Source organism: Clarias gariepinus, chromosome 3 (genome assembly GCF_024256425.1).
Source record: "Clarias gariepinus isolate MV-2021 ecotype Netherlands chromosome 3, CGAR_prim_01v2, whole genome shotgun sequence".
Taxonomy (NCBI): Eukaryota; Metazoa; Chordata; class Actinopteri; order Siluriformes; family Clariidae; genus Clarias; species Clarias gariepinus.
Window position 1 is genome coordinate 11785757 of NC_071102.1, and position 20491 is coordinate 11806247.

General features: G+C 37.6%; 1 protein-coding gene across 5 annotated transcripts in view; it reads right to left on the reverse strand.

The window, feature by feature from the left end:
• The window catches only part of crtc3 (CREB regulated transcription coactivator 3), a 45392-nt gene that overhangs the window by 21045 nt on the left and 3856 nt on the right, over window positions 1-20491 (reverse strand). For all 5 annotated transcript variants that reach the window (XM_053491778.1, XM_053491777.1, XM_053491776.1 and 2 more), the window contains exons 2-4: window positions 12242-12352; window positions 7587-7718; window positions 3248-3309 (exon numbers count right to left, since the gene is read on the reverse strand). In XM_053491778.1, the coding sequence (XP_053347753.1) occupies window positions 3248-3309; window positions 7587-7718; window positions 12242-12352 (305 nt within the window). The remainder of the gene's footprint in view (window positions 1-3247; window positions 3310-7586; window positions 7719-12241; window positions 12353-20491) is intronic.

The window sequence follows — 20491 nt, forward strand, 5'->3', positions numbered from 1 at the left end:
CTGCTTAACTTTTTTTCGCTCCTTTCTACCCTTTCTATAACCTTCTGCTAAACAGGCAAACACTGGCAAAAAGACAGAATCATAGCTCATACTAAAACATAATCCGTTAGCCCTTCCTTCTAGATAAGAGTGGTTTCATAGCTTTAAGAGCCATGCCTTCATAAACATTCCCAGCAACACAGCCCGTCTCCTCTTGCCATGTAAAGGACCAATAAACACAGTCACCCTCAACAAGATGGGTTTTAACAAGCTAGGCAGCAAAACTTGTAATGTAGTTTGGTCATAATGACAAAAGATAGTAAAAAGAATGCAAGGATCCACGCAGACAGAGAAAATATTGTTTCTGGTCTCACTGAGGTCAGATTTTCACGCTGCCAAAGACGACGCCCAGCATTCAAAAGCAAAAAGCGTCAAAAAAAGAGAAAGCACGAAAACAAACCACAATCTTACAACTTTGCCATTGTTCACACATTCTCACAACTTTTCCATTGTTCAAGCATTAAGCCAAGTCTTTCAGGCCATGCTACAGGAGATATGCTTCAACCCTGAAGGTCCTGGGCAGAGAGGAAGTGAACTTCTAACACAGTGAGAGCACAATCTGTTATGGGAGGCAGCAGACGGCATAAGCTTGGCGGAGTGCAGATCTGGCAGATTTAGTTAGTGCTGTTCGCTCTGGGGGAGCACACACACACACACACACACACACACACACACACACTAGAGGAATAGCTACACACTGATCCTTGAAGAAGAAAGACATGGTTAGGTCAGGGAGCAAGGCTTAGTTAGTGCTGGAACTTCACCAGGAGCTCAAAAAACAGTCAAATATATAAATAAAATACTGCACATCTGAAAACATAAAACATTAACTGGACAGAATTAAAACACATTCAACTTTAATGAATGCCACATAATCATACAATAAAATCTACATATATGCTTAATATTATAATATAATTAAAATTACATGCTGTGAGGTTCTGACTAAAACTTAAGGTACATAATTTTGTATTAAACCCTGTGCGCATCTTTGGATGCAAGACCGCATGCATGTGTAATCGAACTCCGACAATTACATATTCAGTTGATTTCTGCATTAGAGAAGATACTTAATAAGCCAATAAAAAATTTTTTTTTTAAAAACACCCTTGCTCTCTACCTTAGCACACTTTGGTCTCTTCGTCCAAAATAAACCTTCAGGTTTCACCCTTCTGAAATTCATGACGTGTTTTATTTGTGATCATATGTGTTTTCCTCAGTTAATTACATTTATACACACACACACACGTAAACACACATACACACACACATACACACGTACACAGATGAGCCATAACCATAATGATGACATACCATGACCACTCGCCTAATATTAAGTAGGTCCCTCATTTCTTTGAGAGAAAAAAAAAAAAAAAACAGAACAAAAACAGCCCTGACCTGTTAACATAAGGACTCCACTAGATCTCTGAAGATCCTTCAAGTTTCGAGGGTGGAGCCTCCATGGATCAGGCTTGTTTTATACATACTCAATTGGATTGAGATCTTGGAGGCCAAGTCAACACCTTGTTCCTCAAACCATTCTTGAATCATTTTTGCAGTGTGCCAGGACGAATTATCCTGGTGAAAGAGGCCACTGCCATAAGGGAATTTCGTCGCCAGGAAGTGATCAAGTTGGTCAGCAACAATGTTCAAGTATGTGGGACGTGCCAAAGTAATGAAATATATTATAATGGAATAAGTGGCAGGAGACAAGGTACTCAATGCATTGCACTGCATGCCTTCCTCCCATAGTGCATCCTGACGTCATCTCTCCCCCCAGGTAAGCGACGCAAATGCACCCGGCCATCCACATGATGTAAACGAAAACGTCATTCATCAGACCATTTTCCACTGCTCTGTGGTCCAGTTCTGACGCTCACATGCACATTGCAGACACATTTGGCGGTGGACATGATTCAGTATAGTCACCCTGACCGGTCTGCAGTTACACAGCAATGAACTGCGATGTACTGTGTGTTCTGGTGCCTTCCAATCAGGACCAGCATTAACTTTTTGGCAATTTTAGTTATAGATAATAGTTTAGACCACATAGGCCAGCCTTTGCTACCCACGTGCATCAATGCATGCATAGGGTCTGCTCAAATACTGCTCAAACGTTGCTAATTTTTTCTGCTTTTTATTCATCCACTTCAGGGAAAAAAAAATTTCACTAACTGCTTAATACAGTATAATGTTATGGCTGATCGGTGTATATACACTGCGCACACACACACACTCAACATGAGCATCTGTACTTTTTTTTAAATCATTTGAAGACTAAATTTAGTTTATAAAGGTTTATAATGTATAATATGAACAAAAGCTTGTTTTTCCAAACAAACTAACCAATTGTTAGGACTAATTATTACTGTAATACCAAATTAAATAAATAATAGTTTCACAAAAGCTATTCTAGATCATGTTTGGAGCTGCAGCTTCTCATGTCAGCACGTACATGTAGTGTAGCATATGGCCGTCACAGCATTCGTGGAACAGAAGGTCGGGCTTAAAGCTGCTCCAGCCAACCTGTTCTCAGGTGTAAACACTGACAGAGGGCGTGGACTCATTCAGTTTTACACTGCGAGTACAGTGTGTCAGGTAGGTCATGGCGGAACTGCTATTGGGAAGAAGCCATGCTGGCTGGAAGCCAGATCACGCTAACATGCAAATCATGACTGTGCCTAAGGAGGAGCTGCTTCAGGCCATTTATTAAGGGCTGCCATTACCTCGGTACTAGACAGAGAGGGAGGGGAAAAAAACCCTCTTTTAATTACGGTTTAGTGAGAACTGAGGGCGGGGGTTTCGTAAGACATGTGCAAGGCAGACTTGTTGGTGTTTATTTTCTGAGATTTTAATCTTGATGGAAGAAACACAGCTAGTTGCTAAGCTCTGTTATGTCGTGTCGTGCAACAGACAGAAACATAACTGAGACCTCTAGTGAAGTGTGCCATTGTGTCATTTGTTCTGTTACCAAAACAGAAGCGGTGAACCGTGAAGCGGGTTTTCCTTCAGGCGAAATGAAACTAAAACCCTAATTGCTATTGTATATGAGCTATTAGCCAGGGTAGAGCACGCAAAACTCACTTACATTCCACCTGCGTGACATTCTAAACCACACCTCAACGTATGACTGCTTTTAGGAATTTTTTTCTTTTTCTCCTCCTCCTATTTGCGTGTAGCTTCGGGTGGTAGGACACGCAGAACTCACCTTCTCCAGCTGTTGTCTGGGGGAGGCGACAGGTACACTGCCCCGTAAGGAGAACTCTCTGCGTGATTTAGTCAAGGAAAAAACAACAACAAAAAAAAAAAACAGAACATTTAAAAAAATAAATAAGTGAACATTAGACCTTCCAAAACAGCATCCATGCAATGAAAATCACTAACAGATTGCTTTAATATTTTAAGGTTTGGTTTTAAAACACAAAGATGACAAATGACAGAGTGAAGTAAGCATTGAGAGATTATGAAGAACATCTTAAGTAAACATGGTTCCTTCAGCTGCTGCTTAGAGCGGTGTTAACAATACTGACTTGTCATGAGCTTTTGTGCCAAATCTCCTGTCAGAGAGAGGCGGGAAAGGAGAAACAGAGCAGGAGTGAGTCTGGCTCGTTCTGTTTAACATCTGCTGGAGCATGATGGGCCGAGTCATCACTTTTGCTCTGGGGAGACTACGTTCTCCCCTGCAGTACGAATACCACAGCGCCAACGTATTCAGCTGACCCGAGGCATGACGCCGCATGAACGACCACCAGCAAACCCCGACCTGACCGCTAACGTTCTCACTTTCTTTGACAATAAACCAGAATATTCAAGTCATTCTGGTTCATCTTAAAAAAAAAATAATAATAAAAAATGCAACTCAACTTTCAAGACACATATGGCACCCTATCCAGTGTTTGCACCGGTCTGGCTAGCGCTTATTATGACGGGTGGGTGGAGCGTAACACGGCTTGCTTAAGCTTGGCACATACAGTTAAAAGGATTTTTTGGGGGGGGAAAGCTGAGCCAACACTCTAAGAGCCATCTGGCAAATTTGCTCTTGAGAACCTAATCCACTCCACTTTTGCAAAATTAAAATGTTGCTGAAAAAGGATAAAATAATTTATCCTAGGATTTTTGAGATGTAGGGCTCGATTAAAGGGTAATAATTATTTTTAATTTCCCACATTATGCACTCATTTTGAAATGTTTCTTATTTGTTTCACAGATCTCTTGATATCAACAGAACACTTACTTTTTTCACTATAGTAAAAAGTATACTAGCATACTAAGTGAAATTTATCCATTATAACAGATCATTTGGATCACTCAAATAAAATGATATAAAGCATAAAATAACAGCTTCATAGAAGCAGAAGAAAAGAAATGGTCTGTCAGTTTTTATAGTAAGTAGGTACAAACATAAAAGGCCATTTTCTGAAACTCCTTAAAGACTAACGTTGGCTTGTAGCATGAGATCGCCTTGATTCAGCAACATCTGAAATCCCTATGACATCATGCTCTCTTTCTCAGTTCACATTGAAAAGAATGAAACATCAAGTAGCAATTTGTTAGTTTTCTATACACTGCAGACATTTGGATTTGAAATCAAGAGATGAATGTGAGATAACAGATCAGCTTTTATTACCAGAACTTTTCCTCAATACGTTAAAAATACAAGAATTGAAAAGAGCAAAATATAAAGTAATGAAGGGTGTTAAACAACATAGAACACTATGTTTGTTTGTTTTTTTACCCACACATTTTTCCAGTGATCAAAACTTTTGGAACACATTTTGGACTGACAGGTGTTTCTCGTTGTCCACATAAGGCCTGCAAGACTGATTATTTAAACACCAAATAACTTTAAATGTATACTCCTAGTTTAAGCTCAGTGTTGAACGTGTGAAGACTACATTTGTAAAAGGATAATAAAACGACATACAATGTTCTATGTTGTTTAACACCCTTCATTCCTTTGTTTTTATTTTGCTCTTTATATTTTTACATTGTGATCAGTGAGCTGTCTATAAGAGAAAAGCAGGCACTTTTGAAGTTCAGAAAAATCTATCAGTGCCATTGTTCCAACATTAGGCCTAGCCAATTCATTGATTTGGAATGCCCTGAAAAAAGTAAGAAACCAGTCGTGTACTAACAAACTTCCAACTGATCAGCATATAAACAACAACTGCAGCTGATGACAGACACATTTCAACACATCTAGATGTCAGAAAACAAAAGCTGTTATTCTGATCCAAAATCATTTAACACAAAACCCAAGTCATTGTCCTCAAACCCAAATGTTTTGGTATATGGCAAAAAACTAAAGAACTGACCTTGCTGTAAAAATATTTTCAGATGGGACGGTACAAACTCAGAAACGATACAGATACTGCATTAAGAAATCTCAAGTTCATACTGGAAATGTGCAATTAAATTTATTAATAAATATTTGACCTAATATTATGCTTATAGTTGTCTAACATGAATTTCTTATATGTACTTTTATCCAACAAAGAAAAAAAGGCTGCACTTTCAGTTTAAAAAAGAAATTTTGTCTTACTTTCTCCTTCACTTGACAGCACTAAAGCTGTGACTCAACGGTAGACTGTTAATTTGATTCAATTAAAATTTTGGGCATGGTTATTTCCCGTTCAATCTGTTTTCACAGCGCTAATGTACAGACGTGTTTCAAACAGTTTGTTACAGGTGTTAAACTACAAAAGTATTAAACAAACACACAGATGCTTTGTCACTGATTATTGTGTACTGATACTGATACTGTCATATTGTGTACTGACACTGATACTGTCATGTCTCATACAGTACAAAGAGATGATCTTATTTCCTGCCAATCTTACGTTACACACTTCAGCCCATAACACGTATAAACTTTAAACAAGAAGCAATAATCTTGCAAAATTTGAGGGAAGATTTAGGAGGTTTATTTTTTTTCGTCAGATTCTAAATCAAAAACTGACCACATTTCAACCACATAATACTTAAACTGCTTAATCGTAAAATAGCAAAAGTTTTAATAGTTTGAACGCAGCGACAGAGAAAATACTGACTGTGTGGAGTTTTTTTGGGGATTGCTGCTGCCAGCGAAGGTCTTTTTTACACTATTGGTTGTGAATGATTAAATTGCTATGCATAGTTTTTAATGATGAATCACAAACGGGGGGAAATCTGTTACGATGATGCAAAATACAGGAGTCGACAGCCACATGTTGACGCCATCGTCAGTCCGGCAATATCACCAAGTCCCTTTCAAAGACGTCATATTTGCGATAGTGTGAATAATCAGAGTATAAACAGTTATCTGCAGAGGCAGAATCAATCTGTTAAGTCGACCCTCACTCAACCACGTGTAGCAGAAGACTTCAAAAAGCTTGAGCCTTGAGCCTGCAGAGAATAAAAAAGCTAAAATAGTTCTAACAAAAATAATAATTAAAAGAGAGAGAGAAAAAAAAAAGAGTGGTTCACAGCTACGAAATTATTCTACCGCTCCTTGCAAGCGGGCTGACACTGAACGACTTATTCTTCATAATATAATAAAAAGATATGCCTGCACTCACTACTAATGAACACCTATGACTGTCTTGCCAAATACAAATTAACTGATGTGATGATGTGTGTGTTTCGATTTGTTATTCATTAATTCATTGTTATTCATTTACGCATTTCGATGTGTATGAGCAATGCAAAAGATTTGCTTTTTAGTTGTGTCTAGGTTGTTCTATCGGTTTCATTTACTTTATAATCTACATGAAATAATAAGAGAAAGCTTAAGTTGCCTTCCAATGAAGAAAATTTTTAACTAATGTAAATTTTGCACTGCTGTTTAGAATAGTTACTCCTATAAATAGACAATACTACGGAATAAGTAAAAGATTTAAAAGAAAAAGGATAAAAGATCCCAAAGATAAATAAAACCCATAACTGAATGGATTTTAAAATAACATAACCAGAATAACTACAAACTTATCATAAATCTTTGTCAAATGGTCAGACCTCAAGTCCAACTGTTACTTTGGACTAACCCCAAATCCTACATTTGTAAAAAAAAAAAAAAAAAAAAAAAAGGCCCTCAACACATTGAAGCATAAAACACACACCCACAGCAGCATCACCACACTTCTAAGAGCACTGAACAGCAAGATACAGTACAGTCAGGACCAGGATTGACCCTACGGCTGTAAAAACAGCTGCCCACATGAACAAAGGTCAACATGCGCTCATGCATATAACCACTTGCTCACACACACAAATGTGCATGTAAATTCTGGTCATGTCTAGAAAACTGAACTTATTCCCTGGTTTCAAAAGTTTCCAAAATACAAGAACTATATATATATACACATATATATATATATATATATATACACACACATATATACATATACACATATATACATATATACATATATATATATATATATATATATATATAAACATTGATGAAGCTTTCTGTACATTTTCCTTTATTTCTGTTTTGTAGTTGTTAATACTTTGCACTACAGTTGAGTATAACGAGACACCGGTCACGAATTGCGTGTAAAGGATATCTGCCGTCCGTGTTTGTCAATAGGTCTGCGGTGGGGTGAATTGATGCGGTTGCGGTCTCTTTGGACGGCTCTCTCTACCAGACCGTGGTGCCTGGTCCCTCTCACAGAGTCCAGACCAGAGGGGAAGGTACCCTAAAGAGGAACAAAAGATTTTTGTTAATATAATATAGAAAGGCTTAAACGTTATTAAATGCTACATAAATTCGAAGCAAACAATATATGGTTCACAATCCAAAAAGGATGGGAATAAAAATAGGTAAATTATATTGTGAGTAAATAAAAACATTGTAAATGTTATATACCTACAGAATATGGAAATCAATAAATCGTACTAGTGAATAAATAAAATCACTTTTGAGACTGATATTAGGAGACTATTATTTAAAGAACTGAATAGCCATCATGCATTAGCATTTGTCTCCGTCTGATTCCGAAGCATCTCCTCTGTTTTTTGAAGATGGTTTGCAGGCCAAGACAATTATTATCCAATTCAGCCTCGAGTTCACACAATGTCCAACGAGTCTGCTACTGTCTCCAGAGTTTCGCACCAAACAGCATGACCATCCTCAAAACTTAAGTCCGCTCAAATCTGATTAAAAATTTATCACAGACCTCTCGCAGCCGGAGGTCTAGAGAGAGCTGATTGGCCGAGCTCTCTCAGAGGGGAGGGATGAGAGGTACTTCGTGTTCCCACATTAATCACAGCTCTACAACTAATGAGGGGCGTCTGTGAGCTTGCGCAAGCGCAAGGAGCGGATAGCGCTGTCCTCCAAGTGTGTTACGCCCCCAACGATGCATGAGCGAGCAGTTCGAAAAGATGCGGTTAGCTGGCGTCACGTGGTTTGAAGGAAACACGTGATAGTCTTCGGCCCTCCCGTCTGAGTGGGGTAAGTAATATATAGTGGGGTAAAGTCCTTAATGTGGAGCCCCCTCGTGACAGGGAGGAAATGGATACGAATAAATTAGGTAGAAAATCATGAAAAAAATCCTGTCATCACTGCACGAGACTGTAGGGGCGTGCTCTTCCTGAAATGCACCATAGACTTAACCACGGCTGCGTGTTTATCCCCGTGCTGAGCTGCTGCATCCCATTACAGCTGTGTCATCAGAGAAACTGTGTGGATGAGATGACTCAGTGTTGTACCTAAAGTCTGAGGTGTCCAGGGTAAACAAACACGGAGCCAATACTGTTCTCTGCGGAATGCCCGTGGTGCTCACAGCAACATTTCCCTCTCTCTCTCTCACACACACAGACACAGACACACACACAGTGCTGAAACTGCAGAAACTATGCTTTACCAGTCAGATTTTTTAACATTCTGGATGCATCAGTCTTCAATAACCAAAGGTTCTTAACCAAGAGCACAAACTGTATTGTACAGCTTCTACAAGAAACACATTTCTTACACCGTTACTTAGTTTTCTTCAAAATTATCAAATTGTCCGCACTCTGGCTATAGAATGTTTTAGAATGTTTTATGGAAAGTTAACTATTAATTACAAAAAAAAAATAAGAAGAGACTCTCCTTGCTTTTTAATACACCTAGCCCTTCTTTCAACAAGCTTTTAAATTCCCCCTATGGAAATAAAAAAAAAAAAAAAAAAGTATAAAGGGGAGCAGCGTGCCATGAATGCACCGCTGTCCTCAATTCTTCATCAGAAGTGAATCTTTGTCCTCGTAGACTGCTTCTTTCAGGGGACCAAATCCAATGCAGCAAGTTCAGGATTATAGGGAGGATGAGGTTTGGGTTAAGTGTGCGGACATGCATTGTCATTCAAGATCCTCTGTTTAAAATGCTTTAAAATTTTAAACTTTTTAAATACACTTCTCAATGTAATAAAACTGTTAAACCTTTTTCTGATAACGTTCCAACATTGGCTTTGAGATTCCCAGAAAACTGTAAGCATCAATTCTCCAGCTGATGGTTGACTTTTGATTGAGGATGTTTCTGTTCCTTATTCTGCTGTGTATGCTCGGACTCGCAGTGATGAATCCATGTCTTATCACCAGTAATGATTCTCTTTATGAAACTTTTTTACCGTATCCATTTTCAGTCGCAACGCAGTTACAAATGAACCGATGTAAGACGTTTCACACCTTCACAGCAGTGACTGGGGAGACAGTAGTCTTGAAGAAAAAGGACTTGCTTTTGTGCACTTGAGTGTGGATAAAGTTCGACTCGCCAACGTACAAATAGATATCCACCACCAGTGTCGTCTTCTTTTTAGCGAAAGAAGACATAGACCCAACTGACCCGAGGTCAAAAGTGAGCAAACATTCTCAGTAACCAACAATTTGTTTAATTTTGTTTATTACAATAAAGATAAACATTTAAATGCATTTAAGCTCTTTGAAAACCTTTATTTCGAGTGTATATCTGCTTGGATGACATTTTTTTGTCTTCTTTTGTCCAGTTTTGGCCCTTTTAAAACCTTTTATTCATTACAATATTTTATTTTCTTTGCCTTTTGACCAAAAACTTTCAAACCACTGTTTACATTTTTTAGTGGTCACAGTTAAAATAAGCTGTTTGAGTTGATGTCAAGTGTTTGGGAGCTTCAATATTTCATTGAGATAACACCACCACCACTTATTGGTTTTGGAACAAAGCAAACTGCATGTGCAGAATGAAAGCCGGCTTTTGCTTTGAGGACAAGAAGGATTTGCTGGTAGAAAGGGGCTACTGGTCAGTCTTGTTTTTTGCGCAGGAAAACAACCCTTCTCAATTCAGAATATCTTATTCTAAAGATATTCACCTCAACCCCAATTACAGCAAGTGACAACTAATCAACATGGCCACACACACACACACACACACACACATACACACACAGCATCAGTTGTGAGCAAAAATATTTTTTTCTTTTAAATGAGTTATGTTGAAAATTGGGTTGTACCGGAATACAATTATTATACAATTTTAAATGAAAAGATGTAAAGCTGAGACATCACAGTGTACTAACCAGCTACTAAACCTGTCTGGATGAAAGGATTTTACCTTCAAAAAACACCTCGAAGAAAGCTCAGAGTCTGTCCAACTAACCTAGCTTACATGAACATAAAGGCTGGATCTTACATCACATCCTGCTGGACTAAATACTACACAAAAACATCATTCATATTTATAGAGCAACTTTTCCCAACAGTTTTTGATTAAACAATATTAGCAACATTGTGCTTTTTTATGGAGCAGAGTCATTATAGAGACTAGTGGGCAACAGAGTGGCGTAGTGTGTAACACTGTGGCCACAATTCTCCAGGGTCGAGGGTTCGATTCCTGCCTCGTGTGTGTCTACAGTTTGCATGTTCTCCTCCGAGCTTAGTGGGTTTTCTTTTGGGTACCCAAAGATTAGGTTAAGTGGCGTTACCGGATTGCTGGTAGTGTGAGTGAGTGCTTTTAATTTAAAGCTTTAAATTTAAAGTAAAAAAATTACTTTATTTGTTTTACAGATAAAATACGCTGCAGTGCTCAATGTGAAAGGCAAATGGATGTAGCCCGTGTTAATGTTTGTCAAATATTTGACTTTTATTAATACTGGTTTCCAGTTAAAGTAGGTTTATCTTGTTTATAATAAACAGCTAAAACAATGCTTCTGATTTATGTGAAAGTGCATTTCCGGGTTCACAATTTAGACAAGTAATTCATCAGCGCTACCGTTCTTACAAACTACCCCGTGTATCAATTTCTAAAAGTTTTTTTGTTCTGCTTAGGGTTATTGCATATAAAAGTATTTGCATACAGGCTTATTCGGTAAATAAGCATCACAGTTATATGGCGAGTTAGCTAACAAACAAAAGACAAACATGTTTTGTTTTTTGTTTTTTTCATTACTTTGTAGATGGAACAAAATGAACTAAAAAATGCTACAGGTCTGGATTTTAACCTTCCACTTTATGTCCATGCCACCAGTGTGTTTCGACACATACATCAGTATTAGTTATATTAGTATGAATGGTGGAGGAGGAAAAAGGAGCAAAGTATAGAAAACAGTATTCTGCAGCAGTGTGAACTTAGGGCTTAGACAGTACAGATGCATGGGGAGGTGAAGAGGACGAGGATGAGTCAGAAGGATCTTTGTTAAACCCATTCCCTCCAAGTGATCTGAAGATCATTACCAATAGTATCTGTGCATCATTACTTATTGATAAAAAAAACTAAGCGTGCAAAAGGAGATATGCAACCATTTGGTCTCATTTTTTCACCCAAGTGACTCTGCAAAGCACAAATTTACCTCACTGGATTCAGTTTCTGATGGCAGACAAAAAACCTAGGGATCAGTATCCGATTCCTTAAAAGAAGCTTTATTCACTGCAACAAGAGCACTTTTACTTGGAGGCACACAACACTTATTCTCCTAGGGGAATCTAAACAGAGACAGTTGTTCAGCTCTTGGAGCATGACGCCATATCAGGTTTATAACCCAGACTGCCCATCTACTGATCAAGAAGACCAACTGTGATCTAAGTGGAAAGGGGGAGGAAAAAAGGAAACATTCTTTGTTTCTTTACATGACCGAGGTTTGCAATTACCATCTCTGAACAACATTTATTTTAATGTAGTGAGGATACAATCAAAGTTTATCTTCTCCTTAATAAAAAACATCTTGCTTGACTCCTTTGACCAGGATAAAGTAGACAGTACAGGCCATTTTACCTGGAAATCAGTGCTGGCATTGCCGATCTGGTTGACGTTGGGCAAAGAACCGCCGTAGTACTGGGCCCGGTTCTGAGACAAACGGAGCTGCTGGAGTTTTTGAAACTGCACCTGCAAGATAACAAGGAGTAAACTACATAAGTCACCATGTTTTGCAGGTGTTAAGAATTTGCAGAATGATTGTTACATTCAGTACTGTGCAAAAAGTTTTGTGCCATCCCTCAATTCTTTATATGTTATTTCCAAAAAAATATAAAAAATTGAGACTTTCTTGTAATGTAGTGTTGAGAAAAAGATTTTCAGGCTTCCTGAACGACCATTATGGCTCTCACTTTCTGAAAGTTTTTGTTTTCTAGTTCCCCGTACCTGACCAGTTTAACATAAATGTTTTTTGTTCGATAATCCACACAATGAACTATAAATCTTCCATGCATAAAAACCCATCTGACTGAAGGCATGAACCAGTAAGAATCAGGTGCAGATGATGACAGATAATGAGGCAGGTGATAATGCCACAATGCTAAGTGGTTGGAACAGAGAGAGGGGAAATTAGGCTGCTGCAAGCTTTTTAATATATATTATTATATTTAATATAATATCTTTATTTTTTGTTTTATTTATATATAAAACCATTCTACAGGTTACTCATTCAACGAAATGAAGAGTCATTTTTTACAAAAGCACTGCCAAAATTAGTTTTCTAGAGTTGCTTGTTGGGGGGGCGGGGGATGGGGGGCGTTTTATGTAGAAAACTAGCAGATTTTTGTAGAAAACTAGCAGATTTTTTTGGCTATTTGCTAATTGCCACATGCTGTCTTTAACATAAGCCACCTGGTACAACCATGAAGATATTTTGCCAGAAAGCTTTTAAAACAGCAGGCTTCTAAGACCCAGACCCAGTTGTGAAATTGATAAAAGTTTTTATTGCAAAAATGACTCGATTGCAAAAAATAAATAAATAATAATAAAATAATAATAATAATAATAATTAATAAAATAAAGATAAAGCCGCTCCCTGTTACAGCACTGAGAGGAGATGATGAGGTGATTGGCTTTGCAATGAGGCTTAAACCCACAGCTGTTCCTCGAAGTGTAAATATAATATGCAACAAAGTGAAGTAACGTTTAATCAGAGTGTCACAGAAAAAAAACGGGGTACAGTGAAGGCCAAAAGTGAAAGTCAATGTTTTAATGATTTTCCCAATATTTTATAATGACAGTCAGGATAATAAGAATAATTTGTTATTCTATGTGATGAAAAGGCTAACAAACAATCAATATTTAGTATGAAGTTATTTATTCTTCCAAACCTGCTGTATCTGGCTGGGCATAAAGTCAAAAAGACGTCTGCAGCACTCTGGTGTCACACGCTTGTCTGAGCCTGTTTAATTGCTTCCTGAAGATTGTGTACATTAATCTGCCACAGAAGTTCATAATTCATAAACTAGGGAGAATTCCCTAGTTTCAGCCATTTTTGCGCAAAGGTCGACACCACGGCTTTAGAAAAAGTAACCGTTCTGCTATACATTTGTTCCATCCATTAAAGAAACCAGATGATTTTACTCGCTGAGCACAACTCAAACTAATGAGTGACATCACCAGTTTTGTGCACAGGAAGAACTATAACACGTGGCACACGCAGTCTTAATACTTTTGCCCAGTGCTGTGTACAATACCACCTAACAGTACAGCAGAGCTATCAAATATTATATTTTCCGACCAAGAAATTCGAGTTTGTAGGTTTGGAATATATCTGAAAACATGTCCGGCACAGAAATGCAGCAAATATTGAAGAAACAATATTAGAAAGAACATCTGTTTGACCAGGGTGTATCAGTACGCAGTGAGTGAGTCACATTTTGTTGTTGTGATATAAACATTAAATGCTTAGTGACTAGGGCTGTGTGATATGGTCACACATAACGAAGAATTTTTTTTTAAAAAGGTCCACTGATTGTCCTATGTCGTTTATATCAGCAATGTGGAAAATGGCATTTTTTTTTTTTTAGCAGTAAAGAGATATACTTATATCTAGCCAATTGTGACGCACCAGCTCAATGTAATATTAAATTAAATTAAAAAAACATCCATGCAGATACAGAAGGTCAAGAACTTCAGTTAATAAAAATGCACATCAAAGATCAGAGTGAAGAATGAACAATGTCATCTCTGTTGGTACTCAGTGTACTGGTTTGAGTCCAGACAAGCTGTAGATCTCATCTAACGTGCGTTTATGACAGCCTTGGATTCCTGTTCTTGGCTGGCAGGAGTGATACCCAATGCGGTCGTCTGCTGTTCGAGCCCGCCCCAATTTACCTCAACGTTCGATGTGCTGTGCGGTCTGAGATGCTTTTCTGGTCTCCATGGTCTCGGTCGTTCTCCTCAGATCTTTTTCATCAACAAGGTGTTTCAGTCTGCTGACTCGTGATACAGGATGTTTTTGTTTTTCGCATGATTCTGTGCAATCTCTAGGGACCGTCTCTTTATTTTCTGAAAGTCAGAGAAATCACATTCTATTCTCTCGTTGCGATGCTGAATATGAACGTTAACTGAAGATCCAGTCACATATCTGCCTATTTTTTAATTACATGATTTTAGATAACTGTGCAGGCATTGCTAATAAAGCGACGGGTGAGTAAACTGTATATCATTGAGGATGTTTGGATGTGGTTTGGGTAAATCAGACACTGACCACAAAAAAGTCATTTGTAAGGTATGCCAGATTTAGATAATTTCTGAATGCATGCAGTTGTTTTGGAAAAAGAAAAAACGTTTTTTTATCAGTTAAAAAAAAAAACTTAAATAAATATAATTTCAACCTTTAAAGTGACAGCTAAGTAAGGCTATCTAATGAAGATATATCTACTAAGCACACACTGCTGCAAAATGTCTCAAGTTTCCACACACACAGCAAATCAACACATTGCATTTAAAGATTAGAACTCTGGGCTGAAATACCCCTCAGATACACTAATGTACGTCTCATACTTAAACTCCCTTTACTTCGCACCTCATGTGAATGCAGGGTTTCAAAGTATATGTAAATGAGTTACTGCTGAGCCACTTCCTGTCAGAGAACAGCAGACACGTCTCAGAGACACAAGCTGGGGGTGGGGTGAGGGGAGGCTGGGGTGGCAAGGGGTAGATCTACTTTTATGAGGTCACACAACAGGAAAAATCGAATTGGATTATTTTTAAACCTCAGCCAACACACACACACACACACACACACACACACACACACACACACACACACATACTGTATATACACACCAACACACACATTATATACATGCGCACACATTATATACACGCGCACGCACACATGTACATACACGCACATGCACACACGCATTTACATACGCGCGCACATACACGTGTGCGCGCACACAGGGTTACATTCTCATAAAAATTGAGAAAGCTGTTCACTTTGACTCATTAATATTAATATTAATAATTAATAAGTATAATAAAAAACGATTTCTACTCCTAAGAGGTACACCAAGGTCATTTTGAGCACCCTGGACACCGTTGTACTCTGCAGTACTAATAGTAATTTCTTTTATCATCTAATTGTTTTGTCCACGTAGACCACAAGCTTAATACATAATCGCCCAAGTGCAAGCATTTAAGATAATCTCAATCAGCTGAAGTGAATTAATCATCGCACACAATCTTGCTTCCATGCAAATATTAGAAGTGTAAAGATACACCTGATCTAAATTTGATACGATTACTGTTGTGTCTGTGTGCGATGTACCATAAATAGGTATTGCCAGACTACGTGCTACAATGCATCGCGCTTAAGATTTTTGCTGAATGAGGAAGCAGAGACAGGCTTGGAACACTTTTCGTGGGTATTTTTATTTATAATCTTCACACACTTTTCAGCAACTGAGCGACTAACACACACACACACTCAGCACAGTACTGATCAGCACTCTCTCTGGTTCTCGCTTTCTGCTCTGCAAGTGCAAAGAAACGTCATAAATAACTAAACTCACGGCAACACGGCAGAGGTGAAAATCATTACGTGTTACCTGCTGGTTCAACCTGCTCCCCTCTGTCCACAGGTGACACTCAGCCACGCCCCGCCACCACAAACATTTGACATCAGATGCTTAGCATTATAAAAAAAAAACAAAGCTGCACATTAAGCTTTCACTGATGTGACACACACGGCTAGTGTGTGTGAGTAAGTGCAGGGCTTTTATTATTATTCTGGTTGATAGCCGTGCTGTCGCGTCTTACACACTTCTCTCTAAACTGCTAATTGGGTTTATTCCCACCAGTTTGCTGCGAGAGAGCTGATATCAGAGGCTTAAGTGCTCTCATACGGAAGAACTTAAAATTTCAGTAAATCTTCCATTTCGTGCTTGCTGCTCACTGTAGTCGCTATAGCGCTTATATTTAAGAATATATAATATAATATAAATTCTTAATATAAAATCATATAAAGAATAGCAATGACTCAACTGAGAAACAGTAAAGAAAAAAGTAAAGAAAGAACTTTTAATAACTTGATTGCATAAATATACACATCCTTACACTAACATTGTTTTATATTTCTATACATTTTAATATTTAGATTTTATAAACTTCAGTTTACAATTACACGTGGCACATTCTGTGTAATTTATATATTTTATATATTTATCTTTTAATGATTTTTAATTGTAACTTTTAGATTAGTCCATCACATCCAAAATTTTCCTTTTATTGTAGCAAAATCTTTCTATTCTAACCTAGCTTTCGATTTTTAGGTCACGGACCTGCGTATGGTTGCGACAAATACATTTCAAGTTCAATTTATTTGCATCTTACTTTTATTAGAGGACTTGGGGAGAAATCTATTAGCATGACGCACCTTTACTTGATTTTTCTCTCATTCTTTCTTGTAAAAGTGCTCCAGATCTGTCAGGTTGAAAGGGCATCTCCTGTGCACAGCCGTATTCAGATCACCCAACATACTTTCAGTTATATTCAGAGTCTTGACTAGGTCATTCATGTTTTGTTGCATTTAGTTGGTGTCATGCTAAAAGATGACATGCTGAAATTCTTCTTTATCTTCAGGACAAATTCCTAAAGGTTGCCAGATATATATTTAGTATTTAGACCTGTTCATAATTCTCTCCACATTACTACGGCCGCAGTTCAAAGAATAATGCTGAAACGGTGCCGTTCAGGTGATGTACTGTGTCGGTTTTGTGATAAACAAACCTTTTGGAATTTTGGCCAAAAAGTTTAACCTCTGTCTCATCAGACCAGAATACAGTACGTTTCCAAGCCTTGATGTAGGCTTTTGCAAAATTTAGCCAGCCTCTGATGTTTTTTCTCTTTATAAAAAAAGGCTTCCATCTGGCCACCGTACCCCATAGTCCAGACATGTGAAGATTAAAAAAGATGGTTGTCACACGCAATACACAATCAGTACTTGCCAAAAATTCCTGCAACTCTTTTAATCTTGCTGTAGGGATTTTGGCAGCCTCCCTGACCAGGTTCCTTCTTGTCTTTTCAGCAGTTTCTGAAGGGACATTCAGATCTCTGTCTTCACTGTGTTCCATGGTATATTTAATGCCTTTGGAATTCTTTTACTTCTCTTTTCCTGACTGATACCTTTCACCTTGAGATCGCTCTGAAGCTTTTTAAGCTTTTTGCCAACTGCGGCTGTTGTTGTAAAATGCAAATAAGTAAATGTCGGGCAAATCCTACTGACACAGCCGAGCTTCACTTGGGGCTAATTGATGATTGATGGAAAGTGCATCATGATCACTACTCAACATGAGTTTGAATGTGATTGGTCAATCCTGGACACAGCCTCATTTCCAGTTAAAAAAGTGTGCGGACACTTATGAAACCACATTACTTAAGTTGTTCATTTATCTTTGTCTCTCTTTTCTTTTTTTTTTACCTCAAAAAACTGGCATTTTAACAAGGGTGTGTAGACTTTTTTTGCATCCACCTTTTTGGGAATTAAACTTTTTTGAGAAATTAAAACATTTTAACTGTTAATTACAATTTATAGTCAGCCAAATTTTATAATGAGGACAAGGTTAGCCGAGTCGTACTGACTATAAACACCCTGCCCCCGACACACACACACACACACACACTCAGATGGGCTGTACAGTAAGTTTAGTTAAGCTCTAAAGAGGTGTTAAAACCAAAATCATACACAACAGCATTAACTCAGACTTAAGCCCTATCCAGACGTTACACACACACAGAGTGGCTTTTAAACAGTAAAACAGAGAGGTTGTGCTCATGTCGTTACATGTGATTCTGAAAAACACCACCAAGTCCACTATAATGACTTTATTAATAAATCTCTACTTTTATAGCTTATGAAAAGATTTTCTTCCCTCACAGAGAGGCAGCTTATTAAACACAGACATTATTTTGAGAAGCAATTTATTATTATTATTATTTTTAACGGAACACACAAATGAACTTAATGAGCTGTGAGCAGAGAAGATAGATGAATGCTCTGCTTATGTTTTATAAGGACATCATGTTTTCTGTACAGATTGCCAAAATAATGTCATTTTATGCGAGTATACACATAGATACAATACATTTCTTCATGTTTTCTTCTAAAAAAAAAAAAAAAAAAAAAAATCAGACCTTTGTGTATTTTTTCGCAAAATTACCATTACATAAATCACTTTGCAGAAGTATTGCCTCATCAGTCCGGTGATTAGCACATGTATACTGGTGATGCGGAATGCCAAGTGGTTGGAACAGACGAGATTTTTGTTCTCATTTCTTTAATTCAATCTACATCTTTTAACGTAATTTAATCGAATCTAAATTGAACAAATGAGGGGTGGCTCAAGACTTTTGTACGGTACGGTACATCAAGCCAACCCACATCACACATCACACCACATCATGATGAACAAGGCGTGGACATCAACCGGGATGAAAAATTGTTGACTGTCTGTGCAGATGGTAACCATAAGCCGTGGCAGTGGAAAAGGCAGAATTTATATTACTGATAATGTTAGCACATGATGCTTTTAGGAAAAAACTAAATTAAAAGATCAGTGTGATATATATATTTTTTTTTTAAATGGACAAAATCTAGCTTCAGTGGTTCGGTTTTCCATAGTATCTGGTTAGTTTTAAAAAGCTTTATGGTTTGACCTCTATCGGTAGCAGAGAAAATCTGTCGATTACCAGTAATATATTTATTTAGGTCAAAGCATTTTCTTTTGAGTTCACTTATACTGCACCAGGTAGACGACACAATTCGACGACATAATTTAGTTTAATTTTTAGACCTAAACAAGTAGTATGTGGAATATGCTCCTAAATAATTTTTATTTTTATTTTGATAGACATGAAAAGTGTTCCGACATGTTTCTAGAAAGAAGTTCTTCCTTTTGTTGCCTGTTCAGTAGCCACCGTGCACTTTCCTCTCTGTCAACTTGCCTTTTTATGTAGCTCCGAGGGCGTTGTCGGCAAATGCAAATCACCTGTGACATACACACAGCTGGTAATTTATGGATGATTTCCATTTATTGGTATACACACATGTGAATATGACCATAAAAACATGTCGCTGTGAACTATGAAATTGATGTTGTCTGAAAGCCTGAGGTGCCATAAGGCCACATCATACCCCATGCAAAGCCATGCAGCACATGAGAGATAAAGAACAACAATCCGACTGACTGTACACATTACAGGTGGGGAAATCCTTTTTTTTTTTTTTTTTACATTTAATTATCAATAAAAAAAAAATATTTTATATAAATTAGATGCTCCGGTTGACCAGCCAGTGACCGGAATTGTCTGTTTGTAACACGATCAGCCATGGACGATCAGCCTTGAATAAAACCGATTCTGTGCCGAATGCACAAACTTCAAAAATCGTCCAACAGAAACACATTTTTTTAAGTTACATTTTTTAAATTTGTGGGTCTGAAAAAGCCTCAGATCAGCCTTCTTTTCATAATCTGAGAGTGAATTAGTCACAAACCCACTCACTCTAACACCACATATGCTCAACAGGTTAAAGATCTTAAATCGTAACAAAATTGGAAGAATTTAATTTCTAATTTGAATACTAATTCTAATTTGGATACTAATAAAATCCATGATGCTTAATTCAATATTAATCTAATCTTAACAATACCCCCTAGATATCATGATAATATCGTATTAGGTGGAGACTAGTAATTTCCATCCCTAGTACACATTTTTCATAAACATCACTGTCCTACAGAGCAATGGTTGTGTAATTAA